Genomic DNA, 26220 nt, shown 5'->3' on the forward strand with positions numbered 1-26220 from the left:
ATTTTTGATACTGAAATGACAGAACTCTCTAATTTCTAGACTAATGATGATAACTGAATTTAGAAGGACTCTGTGTTGCTAACAGCTCCCTTAGTTTTTTGTATTAGAAGCTTTTACCATTGCTTCCTGACAGCAATCTAATTTTTTTTTTTTTTATCTAAAGAAAATCTAGTTTTTATATTAAAGGAGTGAGCAATCAATAGTTTAGGAAGCTTTCTTACAGGTTAAATATACACACTGTCCAAAAAAAGTTTGTGCTGCAAATCAGTGAATATTCATTTCATTAACCTTCAAATATGATTGTTACTTGCTGAATTTTTGAAGGATATTATTAACTGAATAGAACTTATTTCCCAGAATAGCTTAAACCCTCATTTGATGGCTAGAGTTTAAATAAAGGATGTAACAGAAAATACTCTAGGCAAGTTTTTAAAATATAATCCTGTGTTTCTTTTTGACTTTCATTTGTATTGCAGCTGCTGCAGATGACAGATGTTACCGATATGCAGACTGTGCAAGTTGTACTGCCAATACAAATGGGTGCCAATGGTGTGATGACAAAAAGTGCATTTCAGCAAACAGTAACTGCAGTGTGGTAAGTCTGCAAATTCATGGTCATGTTATTAATGCTAATTTTTTTTTGTTTGTTTGTTTTGTTTCCCCTAACTAAACCCAAGGCCTGTTGCACTACATAGAAGAGTGAACAAATAGTAGGTTGTTTTGAACAAAAGCTCGACTTTTGCAGTAGAAATATTTCAGAGGGCAGACTCGGCTTCTCAGTTCTGTATCTTTCTTTCATAACTGTTCATGACCAAGACTGTCAGCTTAATTAGGAACTGATGTGCTAGTCTGCTATATCATTTCTTACATTTTATCTGGGATTTAAAGCAGGTAGCAGAGGCTCTTAGTGGAGTTAGTAGGTAAAGTGATAGTGAAAATGTATCCAAAAGATTTTTGAAAAGAGGTGCCATAAGTTGGATGTGGCTATTTCAAAATTAATGTTTTGTCTGGTAGACTATGGAGGCAGAATTATGAAGCTATCAATATAAACCTACCAAAATAGCATCAGCAGAATGGCACCATATTGAGAAATGGCACAAATCAGGCTGATTACTCATTTTCATAGTCCTACAATTTGAAAATGCTTTGACAATGCTGTGATGGCATAATGGGATAACAAGCTGAGGACTCAAATATCTCAAGGAGAAAGCCCTGTTTTTGTAGCTGTGCAAAGTCTTCAATTTATTGTTTAGATCATAGAACGTCCAGCTGAGACTGGCAATAAAATTACAGAATTTATTTTGTATTCTTCATGGAAACTGCCCAGATAATTAAAGGCATGTTGGCAATCAGTTTGGCATTGGCCTCATGGTCACAGATATATGATGGACACTGACTGGCAGGGCTATGAAATATGGAGATTTCCTGAAACTACTCTGCTGTTTGGACAGATGGACTTCACTAGCTGTACTAGTGCACTGATGATACATGTATACATACCTGCCTATGCTCACTATTTGATATGAATCAGCACATTAGTGGGGCACTGTATTCCACCGCAGTGGAGGCTCGTGGATTATTAGGATATATCATTGTACTGTATAATAATCTGGTGTAATTGTGAGCAGGGGCTTGCAATGCCAGGTTGTTTGGAGGTCTGTCTTGTTTCCGTACTAACAAGCTGTTTTATTTTTTTCTCCATAAAACCTCACTTAAATTGTATACTTTTGCATACTATGATTTTAATCATCTCTGCATCAGCTATAACAGTATACTAACATTGAAGAATGAGGGGTTATCCTGTCCAGTCTTCCTCAACTAGGATGCAGTTAAATTATATGGAATAATTCAAGATGGCACTGAAATTTCTCTTTGGCTAGTGACTAAATGCTGTATTATTCAGTGCTCATACAGACTTCGTGATATATGGTATATAAAGCTCTGCATAACCTCTTCTTGCAAGCCCTTCCATGGAGACTGTTGCATCTAGTACAAGGCTGTTTTCAGCTCTGAAGAGCAGAATATTATATAACACTCTTGCAAGGCGGTAACAACCTCATCAGTGCACTTCTTTTAATTTTTTTCCCCATTTGTTGGATCTCTTTGCATAAAAGAAGGAAAATTAAACAGGAATGTCCTGTCTTGCTTTTGAAACCTATGTACCACATGTATGATTCTCTAAGCAGTGCATATTTCACATTTCTAAAGTTAGAATAAACAGCTTTCTGTCACACTTTACTATATTTCCTAAACTTCTCTACTTCATGTCTTCATTTCCTTTACCTATTTAAAAAAGAATTTGTGTCCTGCTTATTTTATATATATGATTTATTTGGAGTTTGAGTAGATTGTCTTGATTTTCACCTGTGGGACTCTGGTGACATCACTGGTTCTGATGTGTTCTGCCTATTCTTATATAGAGGAAGATGCTCACATGTGGATCAAATTAATTTTTAATGAAATAATAATCACTTTGGACATCTGCTCGTAAAAATCTTGTTTTTGCATCATGTGGCACTGATACTTGCTGAATGTGTTCATAAAACTGACTGTATTCGTATTCTGTAAAGAAAAATCACAATAAGAGCAATTTATCAACTTCATTTTCCAGTCCTTTAAAAAACAGAACAGAAAGAAACACATTTTTGGAAAGATTTTCTTTTCAAGTTGCTGCTTCTTTACAAGGTATTGAATTTCTTGAGGGTAGCAACATTGAAGTATAAGCAAACAATCGGTCTGTTCTACAGGAAGGAGCTGAGCCATCCCATGAAAACAAAATCTTTCTGGTTGACAAGTAAAATGAACATAGGCTGAACAGAATTTGCCAGTTGCAACAGAAGACAAAGAGAGAGCATGAATTTTACAGTAAAAATGTGCTTTATCAATTTATTTTTTCTTTTAGTCTTCTGAAATGGAGCAAAATAATGGTAGAGGAAGTGGCAGTTTCTTGATATATTAAGAGTGTAATCATTTGTAAGGATAGTAATATAGCAAAGCAATACGGCCATAAAGCTGTTTTATTTTTGCAGTTGTGCTTTTCAAATACATGCAGACACAATGAAAAAAATATTTGCATTTTCAAATTCAAAGCCTTGAAAGTGCTAGAATTTCTCCTGCTTGCCAGTCTCATCTAAGCTCTGTGCTTGAGAAAGAGGAGGGTGAGCTGGGTTTCCATAAGTACCATGCCACTTTTATTTGTGATCATTTTAAGTGCTGCTGGGCTTATAGACTAAAAAGCTTGAAAATATTGAAGCATACCAGTAGGTTGGTACCAGACAATATGTTGATTTACTTTATGTATATATATAAATATATATATATGTGTGTGTGTGTGTGTGTGTATATATATATATATACATACATACTACCATGCTTTGTAGACTTGGTTATCTTTTTCTTTTTTTAACATCTTTTCCAAACTATTTTCTTTGTCTTCCCTCTCACCCAGTTCTTTAGGAAATACTCACAGTAGGCGCATATCAGAACAAATTGGCTTTGCTTCTTCGTATCTTAAACGTAAATTGTTCCCTCTTCTGATTCACATCAAACTCCTGTTCACATCCAAGCATGAGCCCTGAAAGGACAGCTGAAGGAATTAATGAGAACTTCTTTCTTCTATCCCAACTTTTATTGTTGTTGCACTCCTCTACAGTAAAATTTGTTACAAAGGCTGACTACACTGAGGACACTTAAACTATAGGGATCAAGAACACCAGACAGTAGCACATACCTGTAATACTTTTCTGTATTAGAGAACAGTTTGAGATACTTCTTTTCAAGAGGAATGTATCTGCTTTACTTGTTCTGGAGTGAGGGTATTGGGAAGAAACATAGCTGAGGTGTTCCTGCATCCAGTCTATATGGCATTTTTGCTTGTGGCTATGAGGGGAGATATGTTCTTTTTGCAACTGTGACCAGCCTACACCTGTATCTCCAAAAGCAGTCTGTGCCTTTCTTGTGTCAATCCCCACACATGCAATATGGTGAAACTTCAGTTGATTTGAGTAATCTAATGCGCTCCAAAGTGTTAAGTTATTTTATATTATTCCACTTCTGAGCATAGCAATGTAAACTAAATGTTTTAGAACCAGTACAGGGAATGGTAAAGAGCATATTGTGGAGGGACAGAGGGTACTAGAGAGTGCTTCAAAGAGAACTGTAAACCTATATTATTGTTTTTATGCAACACCTTAGAGGCAAGAACTGTTGTCTTTGTGTAACTTCCAGAAAGGTGATCTTCTCTTTCATAGTGCAAGTACAATGCTAACATTGATAATAATAATAATCGTCATAGCGTTATCCCTACATATGAGGAATATAAAGAACAGTCAGTGGGGAAATTTATAAAGTAGTAGAAGAAATTGTGAATAGAGAAAAATATAACTATTTTTTTTAAGTTGTAAATTTTTAGGTAAAAATTGGTAGCTGATTGAAAGAGTAGCAAACCTATCTGATAATTTACAGCTTGGCTGGGCAAACTAGACAAGCTTATATTGTTATCCTGGGAAATCCAGGAGGCAGAAGAAGATGTACATTGTTTAGTAATAATTTCTGAAGTTCTAACACTAACTACTGTAATATTTTCATTCTAGAGTGGGGATGTAGGAAATCACTGCAGTTCAAAAGTCTGTCTGTATACCACCACATCAAGATCAGTACTGAAAAATCAGTAAATTGGATGCAAATAGGAAGCTATACATAACTGTTTAATGATACTTGAGTGTGCAAAAAATAAATATCCTACAGAAATACAGAACTTCAATAACAGATGGGCTGTCATATTTCTGAGTTTTATTGGGTTTGGTAGCTTAAGTTATGACCTTAATATTGTGTTAATATGAATTACCTGTTGGATTTACGTCTATATTGAACTAATGAAATTTTCAGGCAGTGTTTAAATTGGATTTAATGGGAATAAGTGCTGGGATTAAGGGACTACAACAGAACATTGTTATGGAAGACTCACTAATAGTTTCAATTTTATTTTAAAAATGAAATAACCAACACACAACAAGCTTCATGATTAGAAAATAATGGAACAGATATCTTAGTTTAGTTGGACAATAGTAATCTGTATATAATGTTATTAAGGAATATATTTTAAAAGCAGCCAGAGAGTACTTAAGGATTTTGACAATATCATGTTTTAAAAGTGGATTACTTGAGGGCTTGGAAATGAGCAGGTGGCTCTTCTTCTCAGTATTTCTCAGGCTGTTTTGTGAATATACGTCATGGCTGAGTGAAACTACGTGCAGATTCATATCAGAGGAATCACATGCTTTACAGCCTGTATGCAGTTATTGGTCTAGGTAGGCATCCTATTACTTTGCAGCATTGCCTTTGGCTCTGTTGCGTACAAAGGAGCATCTTCCATGTTATGCACACCAATACAAAACTCTTCCAATGAAGGCTTAAAGAAGTATTCTTAAACGACAGTAATTAAGCTGGTCGTGTGTAAGACTGAAAATAGATTTTGACAATTGCATTATTTCAGGACTTAAAAACAAAAAACAATAGTTAAATAACTGAAATCCAGAAAAAAATATTTGTATTTAAAATAAATTGAGATTTTTTTTTTCTACTGCATTAAATACATCAATGAGTGCTTATAGCTGTGAATTGACATTTGACGAATGAGTGAATTTATGTAAAACTTCTGGTTACCTGAAAGGCTGAGCATGTTCTGAAGCCTTTAGGATATCTTTTGATGTTACTTTAGTTCATGGGTTGTTTATCTCTTAATACTACCAGAAATAAGCTATCTCAACATAATGATTTTCTTTTTTGGATAAATTATACTTCTTTGCAGTTTGACAAGCCTGTAATAACTCAAGAATCTTTTCTCTTTTTCCCATGAACTAATCTCATTTTTGGTATTTTTTTATTTTTTTTATATAACTGCTTGGTTTACCTGTCTGTTATGGAAACATACTTTAATGTGAACTTGCATATTGTATGTTTTAAGGTAGTGGAGCATCTGTCACATGAGGAAAAGCTGAGAGTGGTGGGATTGCTTATTAACCCCAGAGAAGGGGAGCCAGAATGTAGATCTTGTTGGAAGGGAGGCTGCAAAGGCTGTTACTGGTGGTGCCCAGTGACAGAACAGAAGGCAGTGGGTGCAAGCTGGAACAAAGGATCATCAGAAAGCATTCCTGTGCTGTGTAGGTAGTGGAGCAGTGGCACAGGCTGCTGTTTTTAATTATCCTGCAAGGAAGTTATTTGAGACAGCTTTAGAGATAAACTGATAAGTGGGCAAAAGATCTTGGGCAGTTTATTACATAAGATATCAGCGTTGTATCTCAGATTTAAAGTAGTATGTAGTAAAAAGAAAAGATTTCTATTCAGAATGATTCCTCCTTAGAAAGGAATACTTCCATTTTCAGGAGGATAAAACCCAAGAACTGGGTAAATATTTCCTTTGTATCTACTGCTTTTCTTATGCCCTCAAGTGCCAAAGTCATTCCTGCTTTTTATGTAACTGATGGGTAAAATGCTTTCCTGTTCTGTAAATTTTATAGTAACTGAGTTGTTTACAGGTTCACAATCAAAACTGTACAATAACAATGACTTGTGACAAATTCTAAAATTATCTTCTTACAATCACCTGTGTCCACCTACAGTTTCTATTTTGTTTCTCTTGATCCAGATAAGACAGTGTAGTGGATGTTCTTATGTCATCAGTGAGGTGTAGTTATTTTACACCTGCATCTTGCTTCATTCTTTATCTCTTTGATTGCTTCACTTGCTAAGCCTGCAGATAACTTGGGAATGAAATGATTTAGTGAGAGCATATCCCTGAACTATCTAAGGAAAATGTTTTAGATATTTAAGCTCATCCTACATCCTATACAGATAAGTGGCGTTTTCCAAGTGCTGTTTTACCCATCTGAAGTGAGCTGTGTAGGACAAGTGGGGTGATTTGTGCTCCACCAACTGCCAGGTGAACCCAGGCAAAGAGCTGATGGCTTTAGATGGCAGCAGTTTTCAGAGAGGAGCCCACCTGCTGTGTATTTCAGTTCTGACTTCTGGTTTGTTGACAGTTTGACTTAAAATATGCCGTTGTGTCTGTTTTGTTTTTGTAGTCCGTTAAAAACTACACCAAATGTCATGTGAGAAACGAACAGATCTGCAATAAGCTGACCAGCTGCAAGAGCTGCTCGCTGCACCTGAACTGCCAATGGGACCAGCGGCAGCAGGAGTGCCAGGCATTACCTGGTAAGGGCTGCACAGCAGAGATGCTGCTTTTTATAGTTGTCAAAACTGAGGAAATCTCCTCCATTGTTGTGTGCTCTTGCAGCCTGGAAGGCCAGCTGTGTCCTGGGCTGCATCAGAAGAGGGGTGGCAGCAGGGTGAGGGAGATGATTGTTCCCCTCTACTCTGCACTGGTAAGGCCCATCTGGAGTACTGCATTCAGCCCTGGGGCCCCAGCACAAGGATGTGGAGCTGTTTGGAGTGGGCCCAGAGAAGGGCCATGAAGATGATCAAAGGTCTGGAGCATCTCTCTTATGAAGACGGGTTGAGGTAGTTGGGCTTGTTCAGCTTGGAGAAGGTACTGGGAGCACCTCATTGAGTCCTTCCAGTACTTAAAGGGATATTATACACAGGAAGGGAATGGTCCTTTTACACAATCTGACAGTGACAGGACAATGGAGAATGGCTATAAACGAAAATACAGGAGATTTAAGTTAAATGTTAGAAAGACATTCTTTACTCAAGGGCTGTGGGGCACTGGCAGTGCTGTCCATAGAGTTGTGGGTGCCCAATCCCTGGGGGTGCTCAGGGTCAGGTTGAGCAGGACTCTGGGTGCTGATCTGATGGCACCCAACCCATTGCAGGGGTGGGACTGGGGGCTCCTTAAGGTTCCTTCCAGTCTCAACTATTTGATTATTGCCAAGTTCATTTATTTAACAACAACAATTTAGATTTGTTTTATTCATGCTGATTCTTCACTTCTGAGTGAGCCTACACAATGTGAATACGTGTAATTACAACTCACAGATTGCTGGTGTGCAGACTGGTGATGAGTTTCAGCATGTCGGGATCCCTGAGTGCAGAGCTGAATTGCTGTACTGCTGTACTGCCATGCTCTACTGTTACATGCTCACTGACACTGTTACTTCTGTTGGCTGGAGTTTTGCCTTATAAATTATACTTCAATTACACTTTGATTTAGCTGCACAGATATGGCCCGAGATCCAGTTTCTTGACTGCATAATGATTGTAATACTATGGAAGCTGTGAATATTAAAATGCTAATATAAGATATTCTCACAAGGTGAAGGCTGACATTTAGAATAATATTTATTCTGTAATTTGTATTCATAACAACATATGTGCAGGTAGATATCAGGGCCTTTCCCACTTGATCTCTATGTCCAGTTGAAGTTAATGAGCACTGTTTCTTACAGGAAATGTGAATGTGGCATACACAGTATTAAGCTGTGTTTGTGACAATTATGTAAATATTAACTACAATAATTGCAATGAATTATTAACTTTTGATAATTATCTGTATCTGAGTAATCTTGAAATACATTGAAAAGGAAATGCTTCTTAAGGTGTTACTAGACATTCTTATCATTCTGATTGTGCTTATATTTAGGCTTAAATGTGATAAAGTAAAATAGGATACGGTTTTGATCTCTTAATTCCAGAGTGTTTGCTTTCACGTTTTTGAAATTTAGTCTGCAGTTAAGAAAACTGATTGCAAAGTGTTGTTAATTATATACATAATCTGATCTTTAATGTGTAGTTGTGCTCAAATATGAATACAGGGAAAAGGTGTAATAACAGTATTTTCATAATGAAAGTTAGTATGTTTCTGATAAATATTTCAGATAATTATACATTAGTTTTCAAAAGAATACTCTCATTTTTAAAGTGAGAATGCTTGATAGTGTAATACTATATTCATTTATTTTTAATTTATGTGACTTGAAAATGGAAACTTATTATTGGCCTATATTTTGAACTACAGTCTCAAGAAGATAAAATTCACATTTTCTTATACTTTCTAATTGTTTTTCAATTCAACTTTAACCATCTGCTTTTTATACTAGCTCACCTGTGTGGGGAAGGATGGAGTCATATTGGAGATGCCTGCCTTCGCATAAATTCTAGTCGTGAAAGCTATGACAATGCCAAACTCTACTGCTACAATTTAAGTGGGAATCTTGCTTCATTAACAACCTCAAAAGAAGTGGAATTTGTTCTGGATGAAATACAGAAGTATACACTTCAGGTAACTTGGGTAACTGTGATTGATGTTCCTGTGAATTAAATTTTCTGTGAGGAATCTATTTTAAGGTTTTATCCACAGTAGAGAGAGGAAAGTATCTGCCCTCATAAGGACTTGAAGGAACTGTAGTGTGGTGGTAAAGATTGGTATCAGGGATGTGTAGGACATTAAAGAAAACTTGTGCTTAAACCTAATGTTCCCAAGTGCTTCTCCTTACCTGCATTAACCGCTTCAGATTACTGTTTACAAATAACTTTCAAGAGATGAAAAGAAGGGTGATTAAGGGGATTCTAGTCCCTTTGAATGAACTGTGACAGCAGGAATCAAGATAAGGGAAAATATTTTTTACGGAAACACAGAAAGATGACTTTGCTTTCATATCAATATAGGTAAAACTTCTCTTAGGATTGTTTTTGAGTAAGACTAAGCTGAACTGACTATTGGCATGGCATGACATTTCCTTCTCTTCCTGTTCTGCTCACTTTGTAGCAGAACAGACTTTGCCCATGATACGCGCCATTTAAGCTGATGAGCACCTTTTCTTTTTGTTTCCATGAGTAACACTCAGTGAAGTTGTAGGTATGTGAGGATCCCTCACATGTGAATGAATTGCTTTTAATTGCCTCTACAGTTAATCTTACTGTATATGAAATGCATTTTCTTCCTTTTTGTGGACACTAAAGTTATGTTAGATTAAAAAAAGAAAAAGAAAGAAGCAGAATAAACTCAACTGCTTGAAAAGACCATTATTATGGATACTGCAGAACAAAATTCTCCAGAAGTTAATGGTGAGCCCTGACTTCAGGAAAGTGTAACTTTATCTCCACTGAAATAGCTTCTCCCTACTGCACCTATGAAAAGTATTAAAAATACAACATGTAATTTACACAGCAGTTTCCTCTAGTCATTTAAACACACTGTTTCCTGTTTTTAAATCTGGCTGTCATGTTTCAGGGATGTCAATGGCAGACTGCGGCTGAGAGCAATATGTTCAAGGCAAAATTGCATCTGTCTGCTATCTCTGAAGTGTCTGATAATAAGATACCACTCATGACTGTGGTGTCTAATGAGTAGATAGGGGTGGAAATGGGTGTGAATAAAACTTCTTAAAGCCTTTGAGATTCCCAGACAGTTTATTTTTTTAATATTTTACTTGAATGTTCTCCTAGCTGCTGTGTGGGTTTTTCTTGTATTTAATGCTGCTATTCTGCTGAATCTGTACATCTACAGATACATATACAGTGTGTACACGAGAGTATGCATATGTATATATGTACACACATGTACATGTGCATACATTTTATATGTCAATATATATTTCTGTATAATATAGATCCATTTAATTTCTGCTAGAAACAGATCTATGTCAATTGGAAGCCTTTGGATAACAAAAATACTTTCTGTAGATGATGTAAATAAACAATTTGCTGTGACTTATATCACTTTCTGTAATTAATAGTTGTAATCCCTTATGTAGAAATTCATAGTGCTTCCTAAGAGCTTTTTTCTGATTTCTGATACTAAAAGCTTGTCAGTGTGAGACAGAATACATCTGTTTTCCCTGTCTGGGCCTTAGCTGCCTTGGAATTACATTGCTGTAATGCATTGTTGAGGAATGCTGGGAGGACTGTCCTCATCTTTTTGCTTACAGGTAGCTTAGAATACAGCAGCTTTTTCATTAACTGTCTGATTGGACTGGGAACCTGTAGTGTCAGTGACAGACTACATCAGCTGCTTAGGGAATTGCTCTGAGAACTCAAGATACATGTTTATTTTGACTTTTCAAGCTCAAAACCTTCAGATCTTCAAATTACAGCAACTTTTAAAATGCTGGTGTTGGAAATGCAGTCAGTAGCTGCCTATGACAGTATAAAAGAAATAAGTCATGGACACAGTAATGTTGGATGTAAAAACATCCAAGTCTCTGATAGTCTCATTCCATTTGAAGAGCACATGCAAACCTGTGCCTTCATTTAATATGGACTGCAACCAACTGGGGTCAGGGAAATGCTAAAGAAGTGTACTTAGCTGCTGGAAATCCTTATCTTCCTATTTGTCCAGAGTGTGGGCTCAGAGGGGCTCAGATGAGCTGTGCTAGTGCATGAAGCATGTGGGAATGGCCTACAAGGCAATGATGGAATGAGTCAGAAGTTAATTATCAGTTTGATGAGGGTGGTGGAAAGAATTGGTTAAAAGTGTGTACATACCTCAGGGAAGGAGATACAACTATTGGTTGTATATTTCAGCTTCTTTCAATAAATAGAGAACTTGGATGGAAAACATTTATTTATTTATTTTTACCAGTAACTCAAATATTTTCAGTTCTTTGCTAATGAAGGAAAGGGACTAGTAATGCTTTGGTCAGAAGATCCCTCCTGACACTGTACTTATTCTGACAGCTGACTCTTTGATATAATATTAAAGATGCAATCAAAATTGCAACAACAAAATTATAAAAGGCAATGATTTGTCTAGTTTCAAATTATGTCTTTTTTTCCTATGGTCCCTCATTATAATTGCTGTATAGCAGATCTACCAGTGTGTACTGGATTTCTGGTATGACTGATACTACCTGACTAGCTTGAAGTATTGAAGAGAACTTGCTCTTTGTGTTTGGAAGCCAGATTTGTTGTTGTGTGTTTTGGTTTTTGTTTCAGAACTTAGAAGTTCTGCAAAATGACATCCTGCTGTGGTTTATCTTCATTTAAATACATCGTGAGCTGATGAGGTGGTATAAATTTTAGATATCTTGCATACAGTTTATGCAGTTGAAGACAAATGCGTGCCCATTAAAGGTATATCTCAAGTTAAATAGTCAGTTAGTTACCTGAATCTCTAATGGAATGCTGACACGATTTATGCTGTTATTCAGTTACATTTTAAGGGAAAAAATACATTTGTATCTGTCCGATTGCATTTGTTCTCTGTGAGAGAGTCTAAATGTCTTATCAGGTTTGACAGAGTCTCTCTGAAATTTTGCTTGATTTTCTTTTGTCTGCTTCTTCCTCTCAAACTGCAATCATGATGATTTAAAGTGTGAGATTTCATTTCAGATGGCTTGTTTCTGTGACAGATGGTGGTATGGAGTTCACAGATGTAGCCAGAGCAGCTGGGAGGTGAACACTGTGCCTTAACCTGAAGGTGGAGTGTGACATGGGGGAGGTTAATGTCAGAGGCTTTCAAACCTTTCTCCTGTATGGAGCAAAAACTTTCAGGCTTAGGAAATGGGTCAGAGTGACATTTCAAAATAACTATATGAATCTATTTTTATCTTTATTTGATATACTGAGAAGAAAAACTTCTGCAACTGTTGTGTTTTAAAGAACTGCTAAAACAATATCAAGGACTCAGAAGTCCTTCATTTTTCGTAGAAACGATTTGGGGTTTTGTAGATTTCTTTCTAAAAGTCATTATTCTAGGACAAATCTAGCTTCATTTCTTCATCAGGTTTTTAGAGGAACACAAAACCTTGATGTTTTGGAGAGACTAAGAGGGAGGAGATTGCCCTTGTCTCTACATCCTGTCAAGAACTCATTCTTTATCATATTTTTTCTTAATTCTGATACTAAGCTGGAAATACATAATTGCCTCCTTTTAAAGGGTGAAGTTCACTCGATATTAAAAAAGTGATGATGTGCAGACCAGTGTGAAATCAAAGCACTGCTGAATTTGCAGCTGTGCTCTAAAATGATGACCAACAACTGAATTTGTCTAATTTGTATTTTTCATTGAATATAAATACAATTCATTGAGAGAATGCCAAAGTAAACACGATGGATAGAGAAGTTCATAGTAAAACAAAATAGTGCTTGATATATTTTTTTATATACTGCTTTATTGACCCAGTAAGCAAAATGCTTTAAGAGATTCATGTATTTCTATAAAACAAGATTAAAAAAAACACAAAAACAGCAGTATAAGGTTAATTAATTGTTTCTGATATTACCCTAACATGTATATATTTTAAATGAGCAGACTCATTTAAAAGTGCAATTAGTTCTCTTGTGAGTTTACTTACCACCATGGGATTTAACTAGAAATAAAAAATTTCTTGCAGTTATGCAATAAATTCTGAGAAGATTTGGTTTTGTTGTAGTAAGCAGAAACAAAAATGAGAATGATTTTGAATGATGCATTTCATTAAATTAACTGTTTGCAACTTTTCCTTTACTGTGCTGTTTTCAGGGCGAGGAGTTCTTTATAAATCACTCTCCAGCGCAGGTTGTGGTTAATTAGTGAGCTTTGGATGGCAACAATTCCTTGTTAGCTCCAAGTATTCTCAGCGGGCTGCATGTTTTTAAGGTTTTGTTATGTTTGCTTGTTGTGAAGCTGACATCTACTTTTTTTTTTTTTTTTTTTTTTTTCTGAGTTGGTTTCTTTTTACACTTCCAGCAGTCCCACATTACTATTGTTCTTGTGGAGATGTAATAAGTTCATTCACCATTCAACCTCTGTGTTGTTACAGTAACTATCCATTAGTTCACCACTTGATGTGCTGATTTCCTGCTTTCAGGAAGGTGGGAACTCAGCTCACTTTGGATGCTTTGGGAAGGAAACCTGAACTCTCTTGGTACATATTAACAAAAATAAAATGTGTAGGTATCTTTCATAGACTAAATGTATACTTTTGTAACAAAAGCCCAGCAATGAGGTAGTAACTGGAATAGATGTTTCCTCTTCTTAAACCTCGTTTTCTCATTAGGCAGTTTTTCATTAGTAATGATGCAGAAAGGAAGAAAGCTAATGGCAGGCTCTTCTCAAAACTGTGAGTGATGTGGAAATGTGAATGTTAAGGGGCAGCAGTATTTTCAAGGTTCTGTTTTATGCTTTAATTGGGGTAAGAAGTTTAAGCGGATCTTGAAAAGTTCTTTAAGTTTGTCCATAAGATATTGTGACACAGTTAGGCAAAAAGAAAACAAATCAGAAGTGTACTGAGAACTTACAGGAGAGCTTAATATCCAAAATGAAAGGAGTTTAAATAAAGATGTGGATGAATTTGATGATATTTTTTTCTGAAAGAAATGCATGGTTGCTCAGCAATTTCTGTGATTATGAAACTGGGTAATTATATGCCTCACTACTAATTGGCTATTCAGTAAAGGTAGTCTTGCTCACTTTACTCATCTGCAAATTATTCAGCCTTCATTTAGTTTGTGCTGAGGCAGCAGTAGAGCCTGAAAAATGTTGTGATAAATAAATGATTGTGTTTGCTGTATATCTCAAAGCAACTTAGTCTGCCTTAAATCTTCTGAGTAAACAGTGGAATTAATATGAAGTATCAGCTCTGTAGTTAATGGTACACAATCTTACTTTCTAGCTTAGTTCCATAATTACTACTTAGAAGAAAATTAAAATGTTAACTGTTTAGAAAAAGAGCACGTTTTAAAGCTAGTGGTGATCAGCATTTAATAAATTGATGTAATTACTAAAAGCCTGTTTTATGTTCAACTGAATAGGACTGTTGATGTGAGTACAAAGTGACATGAAATATTCCATAGGACTATGTCATATGATTGTAATCTTACTCTTGTTAGATGAAAATAAATCCCTGTCCAGCAATTTTTCTCTGAGTTTAATAACCCCCAGATCTTTCCTAACTTAGCACAGAGGTTGATTTTTCACTTAAAAGGGGTTTTGGCAAGTTCTTATCACTGTTATGAATGATTGTTCTATGAAACTGGATAATCCTTCACTGCTTGTATTACAAGTGTAAGAATATGGCTTATTAAGAGTGGATGCAGGTTTTAAAAACTTGCCTAGAAAGAAATAGATAAGGAGAGAAGCATTTTTAGAAAATGGTTCCAAGGTTTTGATCATGTAATGGGGTGAAGTTATGGATTATAACTCTCAAATTCTTGAGATATATGATTGCATTCCCCAGTGCAACTTTACTAGCCGCTGTATGTTGCATTGCTGTAAAATTCTACTAAGCTACAGTTGGATCATTTCTTGGTACTTTTCCTCCCCTTTTTTTCTTCCTTTATCTTTTTTTCAGAGAACTTACCTAAAATGCTGTAACACTGTTGGGGAAAAAAAGTAGTAGTTGTTGATGCAGTTTTAAAATGAATGGTATATAATATATAGCCAGGGTTTTCATAGATATGTTCTGGAGCCCCATTTTTAAAAATTATCCACTCGTTCATTTTAGAGTATTCTTTTTTTTCTTTTTCAAATCAACTTCTCAATTTCAAATAGAAACCAATAATTGAAATAATCTTGAAATCCTACAAAGAGTCATTAACGCAGTCACAGAGCTTTTTGGTTTTTTTGAGTTTTTTGTGGATGTGTCATAATGTAGATGAAATATAGCTTTTAGCTCTTCGTGATTTTACAGCAAGAGAACAAAAATGCTTAATGATAATGTCTTAGTAATGACAAATTTTTGCTTAAGAAGATAATCATAGTTTATATGATTCTTCTGTGGCATTTTAAAGTAAACAATTTAGAGACATAAGTGGAAGTTCATTCCTTAGATGCAGTTGTGAATCTTGATTGGAAGAATCAAAATTAAGATTATGAATCAGAGCAAATGGTTAGTTTGTGCAAAACAACCTTTTCAGGTAATGAAGCTCATGTCTTAAGGAAGTGAGAACTTCAAATAAACATTTTCATGATTAATGTATAAAAATATAGACTACTTACTTAAAATGCTATTTTCTTCCAAGTAAGTTCTGTAAGTTGATTGAAAAATACATTATTAAAGCAAACATGACAATTAACTTGAAATTAGTTTGTCACAGCACACTGGTTATGACAATGGGTGACCGTGAATTTTATATGCTGTTTGCATTCGTTTGTTGGATTTGACAACACAGCAGCAGTCATTTTTGCTTGGTGTTATCAGCATGTCAACTGCTACCACTAGCAGTTTTTGACTATAGTCCGTCACATCATGGAATTAATGCTACATAATTCAGTAGATGCTTTAAGCATGTCCTTGGAGCTCTTTGCTGGCCTAATTCTCAGCCATCATCTTAACTACATGCCAAAAGCCACACAAGTGAGCCTGCAAGGGAGTAGCTTTGATATGTGTTTGGTAGCATGCTAATCGGTGACAGGTCTGTATTTAAATGTTACAGAAGAGCCAAAGATGGTACATATGGAATTTGAGATATCTGGCACAATGGCTGTAAGTTGTCCAGATACTGCTGCTTTTAGGAATTAAGGTAGCAGCTGTATGATATGCATTACTTTTGTTTGAAGTCTTTCATGTTTTGGGGGATATTGCTTTTTCCTCCTATGGCTACTCTGGCCTTCCTTTATCATCACTTTGTCATCATTTAAAGGGTTCTGAGACTCTCTTATTCAAATAGAAGAATTTCCCTGCAATTGTCACTGCTCCCTCTTAGTTTTTGTTGTTGGCCTGACATGTTTTTCACCATAGCTGGACTCGGATCTCTGTTTTCTTTGAACTGATGCTAGGACAGAATTACTTGGCAGCGCAATCAAAATTGTCTGTAATGTGTTGAATATGTTCTCTTAGCTAGAATTTCTCAGCCCCAAAGTAGGCAATTAAGGTTGTTTTAGGTCTGTTTGTCAGTGATATATCCTGTCTAATGCCTAAACCCCTGACATATTCTGTACAAGCCTGGGTGCATTCTAGAGTAGAATATCTAAAGCCACGCATATAAGTATCTACAGTTTTTTGATGAATATGGACCATATACATCTAGAGCAATCTGGGCAACTAAATAACAAATGAAATTCAAGACTTACCTTTTGTCACCTTCCAGATGCCCAAAGGCATGCATCACATTCCTTCTAGTACCTAGAACTAGGAGCTCTCAGACACCTGAAAGGTTAGTCAGCTGGGAAAGAAAAGTTATAAAGCCAGTGGAGAAAGTGAGACAGGAGAGCAGGGGATGGCATTTTTCTGAATTTTCTTGTTGCTGACAGTCTGTAAGTGAGCATCATTCCTTATGGAATAGAACATGGTTAAGTCTGTTCTTGCATCTGCAAGTCTATTAGATGCTTAGCAGTTTTTATTTGATCATGTTTCAAACCAATAGGGAAGAAGAGGGAGAAGACATAGGGTACATATTTTACGAAGGTGAGGAATACTAATCATATTCCTCCTGATTTTTCTGAAGGAAAATTAATGACCCTTCATGTTTCAGATGCTGCTAATGAGGCAGAGGAAAAAGGTGAAGAATGCTCTGATCAGGTATAGATTTAATGTATCTGAGAGATTAAACCTGAGTGGCTGAAGAAAGATGTGTGAGATGAAAGATGAAAGATCTGAGACGTGATGGCAGTGACTCCTGATTCATTTCTGAAATAACATATAGATATGAAACCAAGGCAGTTTACCTTTAGGGTATACTGTGGTGTTTTACCTACTCTGGTCTGTAAAGTATGTTGGTTGAGAACTGAATTCACAAGCAGATCAACATATTTTTCTTTGGAGCTGACATCTGCCTTTTGTCTGGTACAGATGGTTGTGTTTGGCTCTGTGGTACTAACTTACCACTACATAGATGTCACAGCCCATGGTATCTCTATAGCTCTCTTCCCTATATTTAAACCGATGTTGATGATAACCACCTGTGGACAAAGACTATGTGAAGAAAAGTGTTTACTTTCAGTATCTTGAGATTTTGAAGTGATAGGACCAATAATGTTTTATAGAATTATCTTGGAGCAGACAGAGGCCTTTGTTCCTGCTTTTCTCTAGTTAATTGTACAAATAAGATGAAATGATTGTGAACAGAATTTGTGTTTTAATGTTACTCATCCATCTTAAATAACCAGTTTTATTATGGTTGTTTGTAGGATAGAAATCAACAAAAAAGGTATATTCAATGTGTACTTACTGATATTGGAATAATGGATATATCCCTTTCATCTGTCTCTGATCTGCCAGAAGATGTTGATCAATATCACCAGTACAAATTCTAAAGAATATTGTATTTGTCCTGTTTTTTCTTTTGATATTTGTAAAGTACTAACTTCTTTCTTTTATCATCCATGTTGACCTGGCAATTGCTAATAGCCACTGGACAAAGTACACTTTTGCTATGAGTATTCAGCTAGGCTTATAATTCTTTATTGAATGGTATTAGCGAGTGTTTAACTGATTATCTCTTGATTTTTTTCATTCTTTTTTGTAGAAAATTTCACCTTGGGTAGGATTACGCAAGATAAACATTTCCTACTGGGGATGGGATGACATGTCTCCTTTTACAAACACAACTCTACAGTGGCTTCCTGGAGAGCCGAATGACTCTGGCTTCTGTGCATATCTAGAAAGAGCAGAGGTGGCAGGTCTGAAAGCAAATCCATGCACTGCAATGGCAGATGGTCTTGTCTGTGAAAAACCTGTCGGTAAGCAATCTTTTATATTCATTTATTGTTTTTGTAATGATTAGCAAGCTGTCTGGATTTTTTACTTGGCTAAAAGGGATTATTGGACAATTTGGATTACACAATAATCAGTAAGATGACTGTGTACCCAAAAGCTGGGAAGTTCTCTCAGTGCATGCAACTTCTTTAGAGTCCCAGTGCATGATAAGGTGGTAACCAGTGTTAATGCCTAGAGTCACAATTGCCTAGGGATGTCATCAGTAGGCTCCTATACAGGAGCCTAAATATTCTATGTGGTTAGACTCTGGCACTTTCAATATTTACTCATATTGCAATTTTTCTGTAGGGGACTTGGTGCCCTAAAATCTATAGACACACAAAAGTGTATTGTTAGAGCTGTTATAGGAGTTACTTACTGTCTGGATTGCAATGTGAAGTGCATACAATTTCTTTGTTTAAAGGCAGTTTATTTTAACCTTGCTTGCTCAGAATTTCTTACAGTAGATTCTTGTTTTTTCCCTTCACACACTAATCAGAATTAGAACTCCTGTTTAATCAAAAGATGATGCTAGGCCTGTAGCCATTACATATTATACTTCAAATTAATGCTTTCATTCTGTAATTGTCCCATGTATCTCTTCATTGTGCAGTTAAGCACTTAAAACTCTTAACATTTCCTTTTAATGCACATTTTTTCACTGTCAATAATAGCACTGTCAACTACAGTGTATGCTGACGATATAATATATGAATGATATTTTAGTTGAGGCATTGAACTTTTGTTCAAAATCACAATTTCTTGTTTTTTTCTAGTTAGTCCCAACCAGAATGCAAGACCCTGCAAAAAGCCATGCTCCCTGAGAACAACATGTTCCAACTGTACGAGTAATGGTATGGAATGTATGTGGTGCAGCAGTACAAAACGATGTGTTGATTCAAATGCCTATATAATCTCCTTCCCATATGGACAGTGTCTAGAATGGCAAACTGCAACATGCTCCCGTAAGTACCTTAATGAACAGTATGTAGTAATTACATACAGTGATGTAATTTTTTTCCACTCAAAAGTATACCTGTTGGAATAGGACTAAACACCTTCACTACTGTTAAAAACAACCACATTATAACTTTATTTAGCCACTGATGTCAGCAGTCAGTAGTGTGTAACTATTTCTAGATAAAGATGAAATATTTGTATCTATCTTAAGATGGAACATTTAATCTTTTGAAAGAGACAGTGAAAATTGCTTATTGTATAAAGAAAAAAAATATCATGTTTGTTTTGATGACTAGCTTTATTGTATGAGATGATGTCCGTGAGCTGGGTTAATATACTGGTAAAATTGGAGACCTAATATTATAGACATCCAGTGTGACATCCTGTTACTAAGTAGGGGAGGTGAACTGAAATGAGAATTTTTAACATTCTGTTGTATTTTGTTAGTAGAGTCAAAATAGCCAATTTTCCAACTATGCAATGATAAGACAGTGATATAATAATGATGATAATAGTCTTGAGAATACTGTAACACCATCGCAAAACAAATGGTCTTGATCTTCATTAAATTCTAATTTGCAAATGCTGATTACAGACTCTTGCAAATTACTTGTCTTCTCCATAGAAGTATAAAGAGTTTAGGTAGATAAAAGATAATGCAAAAGACGTTTTCCTGATGTGATCAGATACGGTCAAGTCTGCAAATATACTCACTTCATCCTGTAGATTTCTTTCTTTGTCAAGCAGCAAAGGTATTCTCCCAACATCCCTTTTAGAAACATATTTCATCAGAAATCAATCTGGTGCCTCTAGGAGAAAAAGAAACCTGTTCAATGTGTCTTTCAATGTACTATTAACTAAAGCTACCAATCCCCACATGTAAAGGACTTCCGTGGGATTTAATGTACAGAACTTCAGAAGCTGACCACTAAATTTGGAAAGTAATGCAGGCAGATTTTTCTTTCAATTGAAACTATCCAAGCATAGCGGAACCTGCAGAGCCTGTGCTACTGACTTGAGACAAAAGCGTCATTCTTAATATTCATAAAATGTATCGAACTAGTGCAATGTTGACCTGTTCTGGTAAATTTTCATGCATAGTAGAATTTAGTTGTTAATTCAGGTCCAGCGTGGACTTGAAATAGAGCTTTGTCCTCTAACCCTAGCCATCAGTCCGTTTAAGAATAAAGAAATAGGGTCACTGATTTTCTTGTCCCATGTACATATGTCATAATGATGCTGCAACTGCATAAAGATTAAGCTTTTTTTCCTGTTCTTGAAGGACTTCATTTTAGAACTTATAAAATGTGGATGGTGAGTTATGGCAAAACAAAAGGTTACTAAAATGTAGGGATAAAGAAGACAGAATGCCACACGAATAATGCTTAACTTTTAGATGATATTTAGATTTAGATTCTGTGAGTTAGATTTATCCTTTGCTCCTGAAGTAATGAAACATTCAGTGGATTCCCTTGTCAAAGAGCAGTGTTTCTACTGGAAGAATAAGATACAAGTTATTATCTTAGAAACCAAACTCCTCCACCTCCTGCTCTACTCCCCCAAGTTAAAAAAAAGAATGAAAAAACAAAATATGACAGATGGGAAAAAAAATAAAAAAAAAATCATTCTCTTTTATTTTGTATTACTGATTTATGAGTTTGGGGATGCTTGCTCTGGATTGAAAGGGGATTTCACACAAGCATATGCATTTTAACAATTATCCATTAATGTCAATGAGACTGAATTTTCAGGAAGGAAAATGAAGAATGCTGTGTAATCAGTCATGTTTGGTCATTTTAATATTTGCTTGCCAAAAAGCTGCATTTCTCAGTTCCTGTATTTTCTGCCCACTATCATCTTTGATTGAATAGCTGACAGTAGAACATCCTTGGAACACGTGGAATTTTGAAGAGAAAAAATCCTTTAATATGGCTTATATAGTTCTTTTCAGTTTTTCAGCTGAAAATGAAATTTTGGTTTGAATTTGAATTACCACTTTTTTTCTCTTATTGGCCTTTTCTTGAAGTCTAAAGCATTTCTATTGGAGAGACAGTTCCCATGAGTACACCTAGCATATTTACATTCTATAATATATGTTAACAATAAACACAAACTATATATTTAACGTAAGATTTGAGTTTGGATGAAGATCTGCAATTTTGCTCCTATGTGTCATTATCTTTGTTGCAGTGTAACAAACATCTGTAGTATGTTCTGTAATCTCTGAAAAAGTACAGCCTTGGAAGCAAATGTAGGAACATTCTGATAAATTTTACTGAAATGGTTGAATTTGTAACAGGAACTGGAAATGCAAAATTATTTGATCCTGAAATGTTGTCTAATTCTAGCATCTTATTTTATAAAACAAAATCCAAACAACAACAAAATAAAGGAAAATGTAAAAAGAAAACAGAAAGAGATGAGCAAACAGAAACCCTCTAACATTAATACTGTTTTTCATCTAAAAAAGCTCAAAACTGTTCTGGACTGAGGACCTGTGGGCAGTGTTTGGAGCAGCCTGGCTGTGGGTGGTGCAATGATCCCAGCAACACTGGAAAAGGTCAATGTTTGGAAGGATCATCAAGAGGTCCGATGAAGCCTGTAGGCACACATTCTACTGAAATGGTACTTGATGCCACTCTTTGCCCCAAAGAGAAAAGCTATGAATGGTCTTTTATCCAGTGTCCAGGTAAGGTCTGCTGATTTATTGTCCAATTTTCTTTAGAATTATTATTGTTACTATTTTTGGTGTAACATTTCTGAACTTATGTTATAAACAAAGAGTTTCTCTGTTTAGACACACCGAATTAATGTATTTACTTGGTAGAATACAAATAATATATTCACGGAATAGATATTTTTTCCAAAATATTCCCTAAATAAATAGTTTATCTTTTTTTCTCTCTGTCTAGAGTGTACAGATTGGATTGGTTTTGTACAGATTTGTGTGTAAAATATATTACTTAATCAAAGTTACAAGAGAAATGATCTGTAAGCAACTGCTGATGGCCATGAGCAGGTGCTTCCTGCATCCCAGCTGCTCACAATGAGGTTCAACTGCCTGTGAGAAAGCATTGCAGAGCTGGAAGCGTCTGAGCTGTGCTTCCAGTTACCATTTAGACCTTAAGACTAAATTGTATAGTACTTTTGTAATATTGGAACACTGCATTTAAGCCATGCTGATCTGATTGTGGTGCTTTAAGTTAATTGGAAAAGATACCAAGTGCTTTAATACAGTGGCGGTTGGACTGATACGGCCACACAAGGAAAGCAGTAATGCAGGTAGCTGGAAGGCATGCTGCAGATCTGGACAGACTTCCAGGGGAAACCTGCAATAATCAAATTTTTTTAAAGACAACTTTATTTCTTATTTTATTTTTAGAATAAATGGTGCAATTTTACTGTAGTGTTATTTTTTCCAGCCTGTGTTCCTGCTGCTGGTAAATATGGAAGCTGGAGCTTCTTTGGAAATTGAGGGCTTTGAAATTTAGAAATCAAAGGCTTTGAAATTTAGAAATCAAAGGCTTTGCATGCATGCTGTTGGGGGACTGAGTTGCCTATGTATGGATTAATGAGTGCATGGAGTGTAGTTCTGAGTAGATAGAGTGTTCAGGAATAGTTGAGTTATGGCCTGTAGGTTAGGGAGCTAGTGGGTGTGGGATTTAGTTAGGTGTGTGTAAGGGTCTTCTCACGTGCATTGGGTTTGTGTAGTGGGTGTATGTGGCTGCGCAGGTATTAGGATAATATATAAAGAAGGTGACTCAACAGTAAATCTGAGAGAAGACTTCATGGCAGCCATGAGACTGTGTCTCATTCCCCCGGACAGTCGAGATCCCTAGATAAGGCTAGGTTATTTGACGGCAACATCAGTACTTTACTTTTTAAAAATTATTATTATTATTATTATTCTTTCTCCACAGGTATTTGTATAGATTCGATTTTAAAAGAAACAACTGTGCTCTCAGTTTTTACTTTTCGGCTCGTTGGCATGCAGTCTATTTATTTATTTAGAACTCTTAAAAGAAATCCCCTAGAGTGCCAAGGCTAATGAAAGGACCAGAACTGTTAAAAATAAGGTGATAGTTATTTAATTTTTTGTATATGCCTTGTCTCACCAGAGGATGCACTAATAAGTTGATTTTCTCCACTGCAGTAGCGTTTCAGATACTTCACAAAAGACTGCATGCAGGAATGGTATCAGTGAGTGACTTGTGGACTCTTAACAGGTTCTTTAAGAGGCTAGGTAGCATCTTAATGCTATGTAGGCTGGAATCAGTCACGCCAGTATGCTTTTTAACAAGCCTTAAGCTCAAGGTCACCACGTTATCAATTTCATGTATAATATATGTGTGCTGATGATTAGTCAGGATTAGACTCATTGGATTTGCATTTTTCTGCAGTTGTGTAACAATGTAAGAATGATTTTATTCCAAAAAGCAATATACTAATGGATTTGTAAATGTTGTATTCTAGCTTGCCAGTGTAATGGCCACAGCACCTGTATCAACAGTAATGTCTGTGATCAATGTAAAAACTTAACAACAGGAAAACAGTGTGAAACATGCATGCCAGGATATTATGGAGATCCCACAAATGGAGGACAGTGTACTGGTAAGTTCTGCTGGCAGTTAAAAAAAATAAATAAATAAATTGAAATGACAATTTATGTAATGTGAAATCCACTTTTCTGTAAAGATCAAATGCTCAGTTGATACCAGATACACTGATCAGATAAATTCATAATTCAAAATCTAGATTAATATTTTTAAGAGCAACTTTGCATTTGGAATCATTTTGCAGTTGTCACTTGGCCTACATGTTCTAAGAATGGGGCTGTAATTTAAAGATGCTCTCAGGCAAAGGTAAAAAGAAACTGTAATATGGGGAAAATCACCTTATGTGATGGTACTTCAGATAGGTATCATTCTATTGCATTTAAACAACTTTCTTAAAAACGTTGTAAAGTACAAATGAAATTTGTTATCTAAAAACATGCCTAATAGCACTCTTTTCTATAAATGTGTGATGCTTGTGGAAAAATAATGAATTTAACACACTAACAAGTCTTATTCATGCATAGTTTGATCAGTCTGGTATGGTAGGGACTGTATGTTACTCTAACCTTTTTAATCTGTTAAGTTTCATAATGTCTATATAGGACGATTCTCCTTGAAGTAAAGAAATCCAATGATCCAAGTGTTTTTGTGCATTGCTGTAGGACTGCTCTTTTACATGCATGAGTGATTTTGAAATTGATGCTGACTCCTCTCTTTATAACTAAATGGGAGTGGGAGAATATTTTTAATATGAAAATCTATTAAGATAGTTGAGATTTAATATGATAGATAGCCAGACACTTTTCTCCTGTAACTCTTCATCTCTGATATAGATGTTTATTTAACTGAACATTTATCTTGAAGTATATTTATTCATTTAAAGGGCTCACTTGTTCCTGAGCACTTCAACACGCAGCAGTCTATGCATGAAGCTGCACATCTGGTAAACTTAACCACTATATATTAGAAAGTGTTCAAGGGGATGGAAAGATTAATGCATGCCCCTATTGACAGTTGCACATTTTTCTGGTGCTTTATGAAGCTTTAAATAATCCTTAATAGTTCTCTTATTTCCTGAAGTTGACAAAATGTTCTTTTGCTGTCTATAATACCTTTATGGCAAAATGACTTATTACTATAGCTTTTATTCTTCAGGGATACATTAGCTATCTAACCAAATAAGCATTCCATCACCTTTAGTGAATTATGTGTCTTACAGTAATGGCTAAAATCAATTTATAAGAGTAGTAAAATCGTAAATTTTATAACTTGTTTTTTCAGCCCTAGGAAAGAGTTCGTATTTTTATTGGTAGATGTGATTTTAATAGAAGCTATTTAGTGTTAGGAGTACTTTAAAAATAAAGAGAGTAATTATTGTGAAGCTTTGTTTTCATTTTCATTATTTATCTGTATTATATTTTGAAGTATAGAGTCGATTAAAATTTAAACTGGTTTAAATCTTTAAACCATTTTGATGAATGTAGATATTACGAACTATTAGATATTACTATAGCTTTTGCTGTAGTGTCCAAATTGTGGGCAGAGTTTTCTTCAGAAACAAATATCAGTGATTAGTCAAAAATGGCCATATCGCTTTTTCTTGGATTTAAGAGAATTTTGGAAGCAGTCATCTTCATATTCCACTCCTACTTTTCTCTGCTGCTTTCGGCTGAGTTTCTGGTTGGACCTTTCCAACATTTCTCCTCAGTCTCATCCCTCCTGAAGAATACTTCAGAGCTGATGAGATTTTGCTTTGAAGATCCTGATTGAAAACTTTTAAAATGAATGATCTTGCAGTACTGCAATGTTCTTCATATATTAAATTGCTATAGTTACATGTGTGTGACTTGATTATGAATTGGCGAGCAGTTTAGGATGGAAAAAGGTGTTGTAACCAGTGTCGCTATTTGAGAGATGATGTAGTGTACACTAGGAGAAAGCCTGAATATCTTTCTCAGTATACACATATGTCAGAACAACTTATTTTTTCCTACTGCTTTCACAAAAGTAGTTATATATTCTGTAAATTCTATAGTTGTACTTACAGGTAAAATTCTGCACAGGTCAAAATATTGATGGATTTTTAAAAATAAACCAGCTCTAACTTCAAATGGAAACAGATACTT

At 35.5% G+C, this 26220-nt stretch overlaps 1 protein-coding gene across 9 annotated transcripts in view; it reads left to right on the plus strand.

Annotated features, from left to right (window-relative positions):
- ATRNL1 (attractin like 1) overlaps positions 1-26220 on the plus strand; it is a 402227-nt gene that overhangs the window by 84489 nt on the left and 291518 nt on the right. For all 9 annotated transcript variants that reach the window (XR_014948932.1, XR_014948933.1, XR_004307738.2 and 6 more), the window contains exons 13-19: positions 477-595; positions 7083-7215; positions 9060-9241; positions 18349-18562; positions 19355-19543; positions 22009-22227; positions 24012-24149. Coding sequence is in view for 6 of the 9 variants with exons in the window: in XM_032445435.2 (XP_032301326.1) it covers positions 477-595; positions 7083-7215; positions 9060-9241; positions 18349-18562; positions 19355-19543; positions 22009-22227; positions 24012-24149 (1194 nt within the window). In the remaining 3 variants the exon portion in view is untranslated. The remainder of the gene's footprint in view (positions 1-476; positions 596-7082; positions 7216-9059; positions 9242-18348; positions 18563-19354; positions 19544-22008; positions 22228-24011; positions 24150-26220) is intronic.

This window comes from Coturnix japonica, chromosome 8 (genome assembly GCF_054131305.1).
Source record: "Coturnix japonica strain WE chromosome 8, WE-NBRP24, whole genome shotgun sequence".
NCBI lineage: Eukaryota > Metazoa > Chordata > Aves > Galliformes > Phasianidae > Coturnix > Coturnix japonica.